The sequence below is a fragment of the Penicillium longicatenatum genome (genome assembly GCF_028827895.1).
Source record: "Penicillium longicatenatum strain IBT 33135 chromosome Unknown contig_2_segment0_segment0, whole genome shotgun sequence".
NCBI classification, from domain to species: Eukaryota; Fungi; Ascomycota; class Eurotiomycetes; order Eurotiales; family Aspergillaceae; genus Penicillium; species Penicillium longicatenatum.
In genome coordinates, this window is record NW_026643120.1 from 6975320 (window position 1) to 6991911 (window position 16592).

The 16592-nt window shown below is 46.2% G+C and overlaps 6 protein-coding genes across 6 annotated transcripts; 3 read left to right on the forward strand and 3 right to left on the reverse strand.

The window, feature by feature from the left end:
- Positions 1 to 1009: 1009 nt before the first annotated feature.
- N7484_005133 (uncharacterized protein) lies at positions 1010 to 2827 on the forward strand (the record flags this gene model as incomplete). The annotated part of the gene is made up of 2 exons (XM_057115553.1): positions 1010 to 2468; positions 2523 to 2827. The coding sequence occupies 2 exons, from the start codon at positions 1010 to 1012 to the stop codon at positions 2825 to 2827; spliced, it is 1764 nt and encodes a 587-aa protein (XP_056975693.1).
- A 1510-nt stretch (positions 2828 to 4337) lies between these two features.
- N7484_005134 (RTA1 domain-containing protein) lies at positions 4338 to 5185 on the reverse strand (the record flags this gene model as incomplete). Its single annotated transcript, XM_057115554.1, has 2 exons — positions 4338 to 4978; positions 5035 to 5185. 2 exons carry the CDS (start codon positions 5183 to 5185, stop codon positions 4338 to 4340), a joined length of 792 nt encoding a protein of 263 aa, XP_056975694.1.
- Positions 5186 to 8559: 3374 nt separating this feature from the next.
- On the reverse strand, positions 8560 to 9118 carry N7484_005135 (uncharacterized protein; the record flags this gene model as incomplete). Its single annotated transcript, XM_057115555.1, has 2 exons — positions 8560 to 8994; positions 9071 to 9118. The coding sequence occupies 2 exons, from the start codon at positions 9116 to 9118 to the stop codon at positions 8560 to 8562; spliced, it is 483 nt and encodes a 160-aa protein (XP_056975695.1).
- A 1278-nt stretch (positions 9119 to 10396) lies between these two features.
- N7484_005136 (RTA1 domain-containing protein) lies at positions 10397 to 11299 on the forward strand (the record flags this gene model as incomplete). The annotated part of the gene is made up of 2 exons (XM_057115556.1): positions 10397 to 10568; positions 10632 to 11299. The coding sequence occupies 2 exons, from the start codon at positions 10397 to 10399 to the stop codon at positions 11297 to 11299; spliced, it is 840 nt and encodes a 279-aa protein (XP_056975696.1).
- A 1004-nt stretch (positions 11300 to 12303) lies between these two features.
- N7484_005137 (tetratricopeptide repeat protein) lies at positions 12304 to 12615 on the reverse strand (the record flags this gene model as incomplete). The annotated part of the gene is made up of 1 exon (XM_057115557.1): positions 12304 to 12615. The coding sequence occupies one exon, from the start codon at positions 12613 to 12615 to the stop codon at positions 12304 to 12306; it is 312 nt and encodes a 103-aa protein (XP_056975697.1).
- A 3030-nt stretch (positions 12616 to 15645) lies between these two features.
- Positions 15646 to 16208, forward strand: N7484_005138 (4a-hydroxytetrahydrobiopterin dehydratase; the record flags this gene model as incomplete). The annotated part of the gene is made up of 3 exons (XM_057115558.1): positions 15646 to 15804; positions 15856 to 15918; positions 16038 to 16208. The coding sequence occupies 3 exons, from the start codon at positions 15646 to 15648 to the stop codon at positions 16206 to 16208; spliced, it is 393 nt and encodes a 130-aa protein (XP_056975698.1).
- Positions 16209 to 16592: the final 384 nt, after the last annotated feature.

Sequence of the window (16592 nt, forward strand, 5' to 3'; positions counted from 1 at the left end):
CCTGAGGGGCTCGGGCAAGCCGGCTTTGTCCATGGGGAATTGATTTGATTTCTGCGTCATATTTCCCCTTTGTAGTTATACTTCTGAGCGTGATGGAGAACCATGCGATCCGTTCAGCGTTGACCCAATAATGTCGGCTCCTTGCATCGTGGGGCACCACACGTCCCTCCCCGTATTTTCCCTCATTTTCTATATCTCGGTCTTTAGGGTGGACATTTCGATGTCGCATGCATCGTGAAATGGGCCCTGGCTAGTCCCCGTGATCCCGATGCGGGCATTCTCATCGTCTTCTCCAAAAACGGTTCGGCAAACGTCCGGCGTGAACAAGCGCACTGACGACCGCCATCGGCCATGGGTTGAGTGGAGCCGATTGTCCAATTGCGGGTTTGTGTGCCCATGGGGCTTGCGGTTTACCTATTCCCGGGGGAAGGGGCGTCATCTCACGCTCAACTCCTAGAAAAAAGTAAAACCAGTACTAAAAGCGCAATTCAAAGAAACTAAATTGAAAATTCAAATAAAGCGAAAATAAAAATATCGGCATTCTCAGTCATTCAATTCAGCAACTTCGTGGTTGTGCTGAGGGAATTTATAACGAAGTGGAGCCAAAGAAAAAAAAACGGGGAAATGTAGTCGGCATCCCGCTGATTCGGTAGGGAAACTGGACAGCGAGCAAGAAATCTGGAGAAAGACTTTCCCCAATTGGAATTTAGACTGAATCCTATTATGTACAGTACTTGCCCTGGTCAAGTGAAATCTGGGGGCTTAAATCTATGGTTCCAAGGAATGTCCTTGCCGCATCTGATCTCTACGTCGTTGCATTAGGAAAAGTAAGTATTTATTACTCTCGGTCCCCCCCCCTCCCTCCTCTTTCATTCGCACATCTCTTACTCCGCGTTTTTCCCACACTTTCTTTCTTTCTCTAACCTTGGGCCGTTTAGTTCCCCAGGTTTTCTGTTTCATACCGTTCCCGTTTGTCGACCTTGTACCCTTAACCCCCAAGCAGAGAAAGATGGAAAGCAACCCAGGAAAACCAGGCAACGGCCGAGATGTTCTACAAAATTCAGAGTCATCCAGCACTACTCACGATGTCGTGGCTATCAATGAAAAATCAGACAATCTTCATCAATTGGAAAATGCCTCCCCCGATGGCCGCATCATACTCACTGAGGATATGTGCTACGATAAGCTGGGATACTCTTTCAGCGAGACTCGCAAGTGGATGATCATTGGCGTGATTTTTCTAGTCCAGGTCTCCATGAACTTCAACACCTCGCTATATTCAAATGGTCTCTCCGGCATCTCGGAGGAATTCGGTGTCTCGATGCAAGCTGCCCGATGCGGTGCCATGATTTTCCTGGTACTTTACGCTTTCGGTTGTGAGCTGTGGGCACCATGGAGTGAGGAGCTGGGTCGCAAGCCCATTCTGCAGTTGTCTCTGCTGTTCGTCAATATCTTCCAACTGCCCGTGGCATTGGCCCCGAACTTTGCCTCTATCATGGTCGGTCGAGCCCTTGGAGGTCTCTCATCGGCCGGTGGTTCCGTGACTCTGGGCATGATTGCCGATCTATGGGAGGCCGATACCCAGCAGTATGCGGTCGCAGCCGTCGTCTTCTCCTCGGTGGGAGGTTCAGTTCTGGGCCCAGTCATCGGTGGTTTTGTGGAGGCCTTCCTCCCTTGGCGCTGGAACATCTGGATTCAGCTTATCTTCGGTGGCTTTGTCCAGATCATGCACTTCATCGTCGTTCCCGAGACCCGTACGACCGTCCTCATGGACCGCATTGCGAAAAAGATGCGTGAGAGCGGCGAGAACCCCAACATTTATGGTCCTACCGAGAACATGTCCTTCCGTGAACGTTTCCCTCCTCGTGAGATCATGGCTACCTGGATTCGTCCTTTCCGCATGTTCTTGACCGAGCCCATTGTTTTGACTCTCTCTCTGTTGAGTGGATTCAGCGATGCCCTGATTTTCATGTTCATCCAGTCTCTGTCCTTGGTCTATGGCCAGTGGGGATTCAACACCTGGCAACTCGGCCTCGCATTCATTCCCATTGTGGTCGGATACTTCATTGCATGGATCTCATGGTTCCCCGTGATCAAGCGAAATGTGGCCGAGCGCGCCGCCAACCCCGATAGTGAACGTGCTCAGTACGAGTCTCGCCTGTGGTGGTTGCTGTACACTGCACCCTGCTTGCCTATCGGTTTGATTGGCTTTGCCTGGACCAGTCTGCCGCAATGCCACTGGATCGGATCTATGATCTTCGCTGCTATCATCGGTATCGCCAATTATGCTATCTATATGGCCACTATCGACTACATGATTTGTGCTTATGGCCCCTACTCTGCTTCGGCTACTGGTGGTAACGGATGGTCGCGCGACTTCCTGGCTGGTGTTCTGACCATCCCGGCGACTCCTTTCTTCACCAACATTGGTAGCACAGACCACGTCGAATGGGCCTGTACCATTCTTTGTAAGTTCCTATACATAATCATGTCTCCAATATCTGCTAACTTTGGTTCCTTAGTCTTTATTTCACTTGTGTTGGTCGCCGCTGTCTACGTCATCTACTGGAAGGGCCCTGCTCTGCGCAAGCGTTCTCCGTTCGCCCAGCAATTGAACGAGGCTCGCCATGACTTGGCCATCCAGGGCCGACGCGTCTCCAAGGTTCCCGAGGCATCGCGCGCCAACTCGTATGCCCGATCCCAGCAAGATCTCCGTCTCCGCCAGGCCCTTGGCAGCCGCCCAGGCTCCCGCGTCAACTCCCGGGCCAACTCTCGAGCCAACTCGCGCGCGAACTCCCGCCGCAACAGCGTGAATGCTTCAGACTGAAAAATTAGCCTCAAATCTCCTCAACCTCTTCAATACCAAATCAAATGACAGTACATCACCGGAAAACGTGACCTTCAACGGGCAATGCACCTTTCAGCCTTGGTCGCAAACTCAAAAACCACAGTCCGTGATACGGGCTTGCAATGGAAAGGACTGGATTGGCGATTTAGGCGCATTTCACAACTTCCTTTCTCTGTTCATGTTTTCCCATGGCTTAATCCTTGCGCTGGACGTGGTGGACTTGTCAAAACTTATTATTCCGGATGATCGCTGAGCATACGACTGTTTGACCAGGATATCTACCTCGTTTTAGAAGGCGGCGTACTCACTTAATGTGTTTTTTCTACTTGACTCGCAACGGTCTCGATGGAATTTATGGACTGTCAGGTTGTTATGTACTTTAGTCCTTTGGCTCTGTGATACCTTTATTACGACTCCTATGAATTAGCTTATTATTCACAAAAATCTTTAATAAATCGATTTCTACCTACAACTTTGAAGATGGATACTCTAAGGAAGATCATAATCATCTACATTATGATCTACAACAGATCTTGCTAATTTGTAGATACTCATTCCCCGGATCTCGATTCTTGACAAACACTATACTGACGATCAGCGGAGTCTTCGCGTGGTCTCACAAACTTATGGGATAAAGATCGATCTGATCTACCCGACTTCCCCGATGGTAGAGTAGCATTGAGGAAACGGTGCCTTGCCGGATCCGGCTTGATATTAACTTTCAAGCAGGTCCCCGGATTTGAGTTACACTGCCTGATTAGGCGTTTGGGGTTCCGTGCTGGGTGTTACTGCACTATGTGGTATTTGATCATAGAAGAAGTCGGCATCAACTTGACAACTGGATGTGAGGTACCTTTTTGCTTGCTCGGATGGTCTAGATGTGGTCTTTTTAAAGCCTTGGTGGTCATGATTTTTCGGATCTGCATGTGATTCATCAAGGTAGAGGCTGAAGCTAAAACTTAAAATTGGGTCAGTCTCTCGAAGCCTAGTCTAGAACTTGGAGTTTCTTTCTCTGTGCAGTGTGTCTTACAAGGTTTATATGCTCATATCTACTTGTTACGTGGCCTATATGCGATACGAAGTTGATATGAGGCTCTTTATATCCTAGGATATTCCTTCGGCGGACAGTGGCTGTGGATGTAAACAAGATAAATAAAACCAACCTCGGAGGATCTCATATTCAGACCTCATAGGCAATTGACTGTACTAATAGATTGCATCAGCGTAATTAGCAGTTCTGTGGTTGTAGTGGCACTCTATGACGCGACAAGGGAGAATCCAGTTGTACAGACTGGTTCCACGAGTCCTGGATTGTGCGTTCGATTACAGCTTTGCTTGATACCGATCTTTTGACCCTCCATTTCTCCCTAATGATGCCCAAATTGACCGACAATTGGAAGCTCGGTGGCGAAAGAAACAAAGATTTCAACTTGATATCACATGTTCAAAGAATTCTAATTTGCTATTATACCTCTTCTCCGACAGTGACCTACCGCATCTCCGTTCCAAGACCAGTATAGCGCCTCGTAACAAGGACCTTCCCGGGGTGGTAGAAATGAAAGACAGCTTGAACCACAAACATCGGGATCGTGTCAAACACGTACATGAACACCTCGTGGCCCATTAAGTACCCGTCATTTCCTTGGCAGAATTCAATAATGCGATAGAAACATCGAACGATAATCAACGCCGATACAGTAAATAGAACAAAGAGCAACTTTCCATACGGTAAGTTACGTAGCGCGGTCTTGGTCTGCTGAACTCGCCGCCCAAAGATAATTGCGATCGTGAGGAATGCCCCGAAGAAGATAAGTTGAATGAAAAGACCCACGATGGTAATGGTCTGTCCCATCTTCGCCATAGAGGATATCGCCATCATACCACCACCAGAGGCTTGGGTCAGGAACGCAAGAACGTCCCCAATCACAAAGATCTTGGTAACCTTTTGTGGTGATACGATGGATAGTGTTCGCTCTCCAGCATAGTCAACGATACGCCCATATATCATGTATATCGTAGCGGCGTAAAGGGAGGGTGGGAGGAGAATGCAGACATTTTGTCCAATGTACGGGCCCATGGCGGTCGTGTCCGCAGCTGAAGCGGCGCGCAATATGTAGCCAAGGGTCATCACTGCGCACCATAAGTTAGTCCGTGTGATCAGCCCTGAGCATAAGGAACTAACTCACTAAGTGCCCCAACGATGAATGTCGTGAAAAAGAAGCATTTCATAGCTACTAGTTGAAACACATGGTAGCCAGCACTAGCTCCATAGCAAATAAGTGCAATAATCGCTCCCACTTTGCTGGGGCTGTAGTCGTAGAAAGACCAGTTTGACATGGTGAACGAGGGCAGTATCGGCTGTCTGTTAAAATGGTTTCTTAGGAAAATTAAACAAAGTGAGCGACAGTTGGAGAGGCTTAGTAGACAAAAGGAAGGGTAATAAAAGACTGGACAGAACACGATGAAGAGAAAGACTAAAAAGAAAGGAATTGGGACGGTTGAGGAGCAGAAACTCGCGAAGGGGTTTCTCTTATGTGTCTTACATCGGAGCCCACACCTCTTCTGGTCAGCAATAACATTGAGTCTCCTTAGCTTTGATCCTATGTTTGCTCGTTTAGTTGTCCTTGTGGCTAAACAGTCAACCCCACTGACGGACATGATCCATGTTTTTCCAACCTAAACGTACTGTAGATGGAGATAGGTAATACATTGGCCAATCAAAAGGCTTACGTACTCGTACCTTTAGTGCATGAGGTGGGGCAAAGATTCCGTAGCCTCGAAAAGTAGTGAAACAGGATTTTTATTTATCATTAGTGAGAGCAAACGTAGATGTCTTTAGGCTATGTACTTCCTTCATCATATGAAGCATCGCTCTTCTGGTTCCAAGAATGAATGGTTGCTTCTATTATCAATGTGTGAACACAATGGACTATACGGAGTACATGTGAACCTGATGTGGGTTCGAAGTCTATTCCTGAATAATTCAAATTTTCAAAAAATAAGGTTCAAATATTATCAACGCAGTGGCTTTTTCGTGATGTGCACCAGCCTCATATCACAGCGCAATTAGCTTATGGTAATGGGCGTGAGCATTGGGAACCATAAGCTTGTGGCGGATAAGCTCGCGGGAAAGATCAGCGGGATACCTGGGATTATGCTTCCCCTTTGACTGTACGTGAACGCCTCTCCATAGCGGATCCATATCCCTAGTGGGTGTTGTAGTCGCCTATTCGTTATACGAGGCTTCGAAATGGCCTATTTTTGGCATCGAGATGACTGACAAATCACAGCATGCTGAGCTAAAGAAAATTGTTTTATATGCTTGAACTTCAAGCTAATTTGCATATTTATCTTGCACTTGAAGCCAGTCAGTCGCAGTATTCCCTTTTGTGTCATCGTTAATGGTCTGTTCAGAGTGAGGTACTCATTTTGGACGCATGAAGGTTTCAGTAAGCCTTGGCAAGAGTGGATTAGGTTTTAACTCGCAACCCACGTGACCCAACGACATAGGCTCTTCGACCGCTGAAGGCAAATCTTTCTGATGAAACACACTTCATATCAGTATTGAATGTGAATGCCTAGTAATCATTACCTGATTCAGTCAATTCACTGAACACTGTCAAATGTCTTGTTCGAACCTACACGCAGGTGTGGACTGTGAGCTATACTCGCAGCGTCATACCAGTCAGAATGCCCCTTAGTCGGCGGTCGCACAAAAAATCGAAAACAGGTTGCCTGAGCTGTAAGAAGCGTAGAATAAAGGTAAGGACCTTGTCCTCGACAGAACGTCTTTTTTTTGTGGACCCTTGTTCCCACTTTTTAGGGAGCAGGATTATATGATTATATCTTCTGTGCTCGATCTCCATGAAACTTGTCAGTCAGAAGATCACTGCTAAAATTGTCCAACAGTGCGATGAAGGAAGACCCAAATGCGGAAATTGTCTCCAGCATAGAATTCAATGTGACTACGGGCAGCCTCCAGCTCCAAGCGCCTTCATACAATCAAAGCTCAGCGCGCCTTATCCATCTAGAGAAAAAACCACGACATTCCCTGAAATATCGTCGAGGTTACCTTCATGTCATCAAATCCCGCTGGAGGATGTTGACACAACGGATTTCAGACTTCTTCATCATTTCACCACATCAACATACCGCACTCTATCCGATCAAGCTGAACTACAATCTCTATGGCAACTGCAAGCTTCCGAGCTAGCCTTCTCACACCCATTTCTTTTGCGAATGATCTTTGCCGTATCCGCCTTGCATTTATGTCGGACAACGTCTAGTACACGCTATCTACAATATGCACACCAACAATACGAAGCAGCACTACGGTCCTCATCCGCGGTTCTCTCAAAGATCTCACCTAAAAACTGCCATGCACTATACGCCTGTTCTGCCCTCGGATTCATATTCGAGCTTGCCACCTTCAACAACGGCAATGATCTTCTCTACAGCACCGATGGTTTCCTAGCACCCTGGACCGTACACTTGCGAGGCCTGCGGACAATCTTGGATTCCTCCTGGCATGATCTTGAGTCCGGGGTCTTAGGTGGTCTTTTCCAACCTAAGATCGGCCAGGGTGTTGTAGAAGATATTGAGACTTGTCTGGGCCATTTTTCAGTTTATATCCAATCAATGGGCCTTGACGATGTTCATCTTTCGGCTTATTTCACGGCTCTTCAAGAACTTCTTAAATGGTCGAAAATGGTGGAAATTGGATTTGTTGGGTGGATGTGCCATACTAGCGATGGGTTCGTGGATTTGCTAAAATCGAAGGACCCTTTGGCTCTCATTATTTTTGCTCACTCGTGCGTTCTTTTGGAATACGGGGAGCCGAAATATTGGATTGGACAAGGGGCCAAGCATCTGCTGAGAGAAGTATATGATTATTTGGATCCCTCTTTCAGAGTGTGGTTGGAATGGCCATTAGATAAAGTTGGCTGAATGAGTGTTATGTATTGATTAGTATTCCCAAATAGCTCATTCTAAATCTATGCTATTTAGGTAGCTATACGTACCGTTTCTTTGACGAGTGGGTATTCTCCCTAGTTGCTGCCGCTTTAATGAGGGCGCTTAGACTCAGACTCACTGATATTCATCACATGATAGATCAGTGACCCCATTCTGTTGATTACTTAGGGGCTTTTATTCACTGCCTAGTCTACTCCTAGTCCATTTCTAGGGTAGCTTCTGTTCTCTACGCCATGCATTAGCCTATTGCCTATTTACTTTTGATGGTCCTTAATTACCACCACCTTCGTACTCACCTGATTTGAGCCCTATTAAACCTATTTAAGGCTAGTTGGATTTAAAACTTTTCCAACTTCATCTGGAGCTGTTTGGTGTAAAAAGGCGATTAGGACTATTTTAAAGTATTAATCAAGGGAACGTAGTGGGTAATTGATCAGCGTATAACTGGTAGTGCGATCTTGAGTATGCCGAACCGTCTAAACGAGACGCTCGGGGATATTATATAGAATATGGAGCAAATTTTGTGTGTGGATCGATATCTTAAAGAGCATTTCAAAACATTCTCAATTTGAACAATATATGGCGGTGTGGTTTAATAGGTTATAGATGTATCTTTTGATGGTGTGGGCCTTAGAACCTAATCCATTTTCCTGTATGTATAGACGGAATCTTTCCCCTTATGAGCTAGGCTTCTCGCCCCTACCATTCATTAAGATCGATTATGCCAAAGTAGAACACTACCCACGATAGACAGTGTCCCCTGCACGTTCAGCACGTTCCTCATTCTCCTCTACACTGCTGTGTCCTGTCTCATATAACATCAGCGCGAAAATGGAAGCCTGGAAGGAGGCGCGGATAGTATGTATGGAAAGCTCGTTCTTCGCGTCAAGGTCTACAGATGCGCACACGAGTAGTACAGTATTGTCTTGTGTTGACCTCTCGTCGATGATGGCAAAATAGTTGGTTATGATCTCCGACTCGGTATCCTCGTGAAGCTTTAAGAGCAGTTTGTAACATTCTTGAGGCGTCTTTCGGATGAATGGGGAATTTTGGTCGCTGTCGACTTCCAATGGTGCCTCTGATGCCTCGGAGTAATACTCGTTAAGGGTGTTGACGAATACAAATCTTCCCATGGTGTCAACATCATTTTCCTCAATGAAACGATTCATGGTCTACAAACCTTGCAGGCAGGGATTAGTATTGAGTTAAGGCTAGGGAAGGGGAGGAGGGAGGAGATACGGCACTGACCTCCTCGCTCAGCGGAGCGGCGTAGACTACGGGAAACAAGAGACCCATCTTTAAAAGTAAAGATGAGATAATGGGTAACATTGAGGCCGGAAATAGCTCAGAGGACACTCACGACGGTACAGTGCTATCAACATTTTGATTGCACGGCCAGAATTACGGAAGAAAGAACAGGTAATAGACTAGAGTAGGGTGACGTACACAGTTCTAAATTTGGTTTTACGTTGAGATCTTCAAGCAGCCTCATCTCCGCCCTTGCCTACTTCCGGCTAGCGCGCTTGTCTGGTTAAGCGGAGAATTCAACTAAGACTCCCTCGGCCCTCTTTCCACCTCGAGTATTTTGCTCCCTGGCCCCTTCTTCGCCCTGCCCCGCCCCGCCCTTGCACTGAGTACTAAGGACTTTCAATAGAGGATCCATTAACCTGTAGCAAAATACTTCATCAAAGTATTCATAAAAATTATATAGGTATTCCTGCTGACACCTCCACAGCTGAAAAGTGATCACTAGCTCATTGGACGAGATTTCGTTAGGTTCACAACTCGATCTCTGATTTACTGCCATTATTGGTCCTCAAACGCAAAATTAATTGTCGGTATGATTGACTGAATATCGGTTGTCCTACGTCAAAGACTATTCGTTCCATTCTTAGCAGGATTCATTATTTCTCGATTTTCTAGGGTCCGAATATTAATCTGGATAGTAAATCTAATGAAAGTGGATAATTTTCCCCAGCCAGTTACGAGTACGTGGGCTTTCCAATTGGTTGAATGTAGCTTCTAATGAAGTGGATATGGATCCACAGTCCACTACGAGTACGTCGGCTACCCAATTGGCTGAATGTGAGTTTTCACCGAGGTGGTCTAGCGGAGAGGCGTCAAGAAATAGATTTGATTGGCTAGGCTACAAGGACTTCAACATAATCGCAGGTTGTATAGGCAAAGGTTGAATTATCTCCTTTATAGATTTTACTAAACGGGCTAGAATGAGGATTTTGTGTGATTTTCTGTGGACCGCACAAAACTCGTACTCGTACTCCAGTAGATGACCTTGCGAAGCATACGCATACACGTATCCAGTAGGTGTTTACGCGCATGATAGAACTCTGGCAGCTGCTGCGCCTTCAACCGTATGTGGCGATCGGTAACAATTATGGAAGTCCCGAATTACCCTTTAAGTTATAAAATCCTCAGTTTGCCTCCGAATTAATTGCAAGACTTGAACTTTGCGTTGGCAAGCTAACACCATAAAATTGATTCTCCCATTTTCTTTCAATCAGACTACCATATATTTGCAGACTCCTCTTCTTTTGCAACGCCCTTTTTGCCAAAATGGCCAAGTTAGAGCCCATGAAGAATGGCTACTACCTCTGGCATTATGTCCCTTCCATAGCGGCCGCTGTGATTTTCGTCATACTTTTTTTTGTGGTGACAGTATTCCACTTCTGGAAGCTGTTCAAAAGCAAAGCCCGCTTTACACTACCCTTTGCCATTGGCGGACTATGTAAGTCATTCGAATCCTCTTCGAGACAGCCTGTAAACAAATAAACTGACAAGCCGATCTCAGTCGAGATCATCGGTTTTTCTGCCAGAATAGCCGCTCATAACCATACCGGTGCCCTAATACCCTATGTCATTCAAAGCATCTTTGTCCTCCTTGCTCCGATTCTGTTTGCCGCCGCCGTCTACATGGTCCTTGCACGCATCATCTGCAGTGTTAGCGCGGAGCAATTGTCGCCCATTCGCATCAGATGGATCACCAAGATATTCGTCGGCTGTGATATCATTACCTTCCTCATCCAGGGGAGTGGCGCAGGCATGACGGCCGAAAGCACCATGTCTCAGATGGGGCAGTACATTGTACTTGCAGGTCTGGCACTGCAAATACTCTCATTCGTCTTGTTTTTGATGACGGCGATTATATTCGCTAATCGCATCAAGTTGAATCCAACTTCAGCAACTACGCAAGGCGAATCCCCTTGGAAGAAGCATTTGTACAGTTTGTACGCCATCAGCGCTATGATCCTGCTTCGCTCAATTTTCCGTGTCATTGAGTATGGATTGGGCAATGATGGATATTTGCTAGCAAGTGAATGGCCTACATATGTTCTGGACGCAACTCCAATGTTTATTGCCATGGTTTGCTTTGCGATCTGGTATCCAAGCGAGCTACAACAATTCTTGGTCAGACGTGACTCAGAAAATCCTCTGCATTCGACTTCATTGAAATCTTGAAAAGGGCTTAAAGATTCTTCGGGTATCAAACGTGCATGATCATTTTGCAAATATCACTGCTTATTTGATTGTAATTTACACCCACTGCCTTTTTATTTTTCTTGGACTCATCTTTTGCTTTGGATCAGACGTTCACAAGAGCTTTCTTGACTCTCTTCCCAGACTGCGTTGAATCTATATTGGGAAGCCCTAGTGTTCGCTGAAGTCAAGCTCAAATTATATGAGTGTAAATTTCATTTTTCACTCTTTGCGACATTGAATGTTTTTTATTATGAGATACGGACGCAGCTGAGACTGGTTAAAATAGTAAGATATACTTGTATTAATTCGAATATCTCAGTCGTAAACTTCTCCAAGAGTCTATGAGTGTACTGTGCAGTCCGATGAGCTCTGGATGTTCATCTATACCTCTTTTGTCATGAAATGTGACTATGTACAGCAAAATGAGAGTTGTTTGTACATACAGAAACTATCTTACATCATGATATTAAGATGATACTGAAGCTGCCTAGGCAGGGTTTGGCTATGCTGTAAATCTGACTTTCAACAGTCTTGACGTACAGTACGTGTGACACTCGTGGTATGTTCTGTTAATTACCTATTGACTCGAACAAGTATCAAGATACCCTAAAAGGACACCAATACATGTTACAAAATCACATATAGGCCCCTAACATCCTTCAGTCAATGTGGTTGGTGATTATAATCTACTTTCCTTGGAACTAACTACTAAAATTACCCTTTTCAGATGGTCTTTTTGTTAGTGTGACTGCCCAGGTGGTCGAAATCATGACTACCTCTAGTATCATCGCAAGGGAAACAGCTGAGGCGTCCCGAGATTGTTCGATTTACGATCAGAGACATGGATATTATAATACAATGTTCTTAGAATTGCCACGACCTCACAACTTCTTTCAGGCGCGAGAGCAACGACCTAGATGGGCTGTTAACGGGTACGTAGACTTTTACCCACGGCTGGTCATCGTATGGAACGACTAAATATCTTAGCGGTTTCCCTCCTGCTGTCGATCTGGATCGTTTAAGATCAAGGCTAAGGAATCGAGGCTGACTAGAGTATCGGGATGCTTTGGTCCGAAGACTCGCTGGCGGATCTCTACCACCTGTTTCTGTAGATCTTCTGCCTGCTTCCAGCGATATTGATCGCGATATATGAAGGATAGGTCGGTCATACTGCTCAGAGTATCGGTATCCCCTGATCCTAAAACCTCCTTACGGCCGGCTACTACCTGTTTATGTAGCTCTTCCGCCTTTCTCAAAAGAAATTGATAGCGATATGTGAAGGCTTGGTATGACATGGCTCTTAGATTATCACGATGCTTTGATCCGAACACCTGCTGGCGGGCATTTAGCACCTGTTTCTGTAGCGCTTCTGCCTCTTCCCATCGACCTTGATCCTTATAAATTAAGGACAGCTCATCTTGGCTGCTTAGAACACTGAGTAATTCAGCCAGAAAAACTTCGAAATCAAGAAGCTCTAGTTATAAAGCCCGCTGGCGGGTGTCTACCACCTGTTTTTGTAGGTCTTCAGCCTCTTTCAATCGACCTTGGAGGCGATATGTGGTGGCTAGGGACGACATGCTGCTTAGCGTCTGGGGGCGCTTTAGTCCGAACACCCGCTTGTGGGTGTCTAACACCTGTATATGTAGCGCTTCCGCCTCCTCTAATCGACTTTGATGATTATATGTGAAGGCTAAGCATGAAATTCCACCTAGCGTAGAGATATGCTCTGGTCCTAGGACCCTCTTGCGAATGTTTATCACCATTACTTGGAGCTCTTCGGCGTTTTCCCACTGACGATCAAACCTATATGCTTCTCCAAGAGCCTCAAGCTGTCGATCGTTCTCTCATCCTCTGGGCCGAACAATGTCATCCTTGTGACTTTTGCCTTTTCTCCCAATCTTTGGGAAGTGAGGAAATTTCCTCGGATCATTGCAAACCATGATGCATTGTATAGTAGTGAAGCCCAATTCTCCAACGAGTCTGTTGCAACTGGCTGGTGCATAACGGCACTTTCCACATGAGCAAATAACAGTTGGTACTCTTGCCAGTTCTTGGATGTAACATCGGGTAATCTGCTGGAAAGCTTTGGATAAACCGATCTTTCCAATGTTCAAGCTTCCCGTGCGCCTTGAGCCACTCTTGTATTGCTAGTTGAACTAGCTAGTGTATCTCAAAATTGGTTTCATCCGCACTGATAGATATCAAGGAATAATCTCTTAGAACCACTAGGTCGTCCTCAAACGTGTCCCCTATGCTGTCACTCGCGCTGTCGTCCTCATCACCATTATCCCCCGGTTGATCCTCGTTATATGTGGAGGATCTTCCGACTTTGTGTTCAATCTCTTTTTCGTTTCGAATCAGACTTTCGGGAATTCCTTGTCGATCAAAAAAGCTCATAAGAGACAGTAAATCTACCGCCGTCGGCCTTATCCTCTAAATGTGATCAAGCGATATCCGCCAGGTAATGAGGATGGAGCTACTGGCTTCCGAGTCTCTGCGGTGATCGAGCTCATTATAACGAAGGAGTTTTGTCTTCTGGCTGTCGCTTTTCCGGAACTGCTCCACGTAACTTATAATAGACAGGCGCGGGAACCGTTGCTTGATATAGGCTGCCGCCTGCACAATCGCAAGTGGCATGAAGTCGAGAGCCTCAGTTAGCCGAATAACGTCTTCTCTGGTCGCTTGTGCTCTGAATTTCTTCTCAAAGAGTCTGGTTGCATACTTTTCGCTCATTGGTCTAACTGAAATGATACTGCTATCTTGAACGGTGCGTAATGCCACGCGTCTGCTCCGACTTGTCATAATGATAGAGCCGCTTAAAGTCTTGGGAAAGTATGACCAAATAGATCGTCCTGGCGGGTCGCGTTTATCATTCATTGGGCCACCTTTCTCTGCCGGTGGGATTTCATGAAGGAATTGATCATCATCGAGATTATCACGAACGAGAATCCATTTACCGCTTTGATCCTGCAACCAATCGTGAAGGAGTTTGAATAGGTTCGCTTGAGAGTTTTGTCGACCGGGTATTTTAACTAGGTCTGCAATGTTTCGACAATCCTGGTCGAAACGGGCTGCATTACTCGCGTGAATCCAGAGAACCCATGTCTCGGGCGATTTTTCTCGAATACGATGACAGTATTCGATAGCAAGCTGCGATTTTCTTCTCCGGTATTAGAGATAAGAAGAAGTCCACAGATTCTTTGACACTCACCCAACGCCACCTAAGCCGACAAGGGCTATGCGAGACCCCGGTATAGAGCCTTTTTTCATGCATCTGATTGAGTATTGTTCCACGATCCACGAAGTCTAGGTCGCGACTGAACGGGACGGTCGATCGAGGTGATGATGGAGTCTCTGACTGCTCTAGATCAAATATAATTAGTTGATTTGAGCCTGGTAGAACTATTACCAGTTTTGACGCTCACCCGGGGGCAGATAGACCGTTCCGTAGTTTATTCCCAACTGGTTCCCACCATTTCCGTTCCCAAAGATTATATTCGGCATAGATGCGGAATCCATGACCAATATTTCATATACTATAGCCTTCTCCTTCCTTCTTCTGGGGCATAGACACGGTCTCAGCCCGGGGGGAAATCTACCCCTCAGTCACATCGTCACCTGACTTTCTAGGCGCTAAAATATGTAGGTTGCTTCTTTATAACAAGAGCAATGTGGACGGTCTTCTGCTAGACTATCGGATAATATGGGAGGCGGGGAGGCAGAGAGGAACAGGAACTAAGCCATGATGCTGTAGTCCTGTAGACAGAAGTGATGAAGAATATGGTCTACCAGAGTGATCACAGCGTTTATAGGGAGCATCAAGTTTTGGAACACAACGAAACGCAGGGACCCGGGCGTATTGTCTAAGCTTTCCAGATATCTAATAATTCCTTTCGGGCACGTGAAGTCTGTCAGTCATCTAGCCTAGCTTGATTTCTCTGGGTGGTCCAGGCGGCTTCACGATCGGCGTGACCTTGGGCTTTCGGGATGGTTTCTCTAATCTAAGATGGAAGCCAGTCTTCGAGTTTCGATTTCTATACTTTCAACTTATTACGCAGAGTAATGATCTATATCCCATGCTAGAGCCCGTTCTGCACCCATTGAAGCTTCTCCTGCTCAAGAGATGTCATAAAACTTCCGACAGTATAGCGATTGATGTCATGGTCCGTGCGCCCGGGACAGAAAACGCCAAATCCCAAATTCAACCGGAACAACACGCAAGTCCCAACTTGGAGAGTATGAGCTTCCCCCTACGTCTCGGGAGATTCTCCCTGTGTCGGCCTATTGTAAACTGCGCACGCCCCATTCCAAACCTTTCTCTCCGAATGGCTTCGAACACTCCTGCACCGCGCTTTGCGGAAGGTGAAGACCCACACCAATTGAGTTCCGACACTACCACACTGCAGCAACAGGGCTGGGCACTGGACGCTGAGGGGATGGGAGTCACCAAGACGTTCCACTTCAAGAGCTATTTCAAAGCTGTGGTGCGTACAATGTCTTGTGTCATGCGGGCTTTCTCGATTGACCTTTTCTAGTCATTTTTGAATATGATTGCGGCCGAAAGCTCGGTCAAGAAGCACCACCCCACTATGACTATTGTAAGTTTTTTTGGGCACTTTTCCCTGTTTAGCCGGAATGGTGAGATTGAGGATCCGTTGGTGGGGATCAACAAACTTGAACAAAGAAAATCATGTTCACCAAGCTAATGTGGTCCCAGCGGTTCGGTTCTGTTGATGTCCACTGGACCACGCATCACCCGCGTGGCCTCACCCATAAGGACATTGCTTTGGCTCGGCACTGTGATGCTGGAGCTGGATTGATCGGGGCTGTTGAACCTGGACAGGGATTGAAGTGCGGACCTGAGGCAAAGTTAACGGGCAGAGTTTAAGATTAATGTAATTAGGGAAGGCTTAGTGGAGCGAACGTTTGGTGCTCCACTCGACGCGTGGGATTCGCGATGACATGGTTCCATATAAGCGAGATGGAGTCTATCTGATATCTCTGTAGAAGTAATGACGGATGCCTAGAATACTCTCAATTCGATCCTCTTTGCTAGGGTTGGGTTCCCATATTCGAGGCGAACTGAGGGAAAAAAAAAGGGGCCGATTGGATTAGTTCGACTTAAATTCATGCACCTCGCATCACTTCCTGGTAGATCCTTCTCCCCCCACTTTTCCCCAATTCCTTTCTCCTGACCTCCTGAAACTCTTGAAACTTCTTGGAGAATCAGAGAAAGAGAAAGAGAAAAAATCAATTTCGGTCGTTCCTTAGC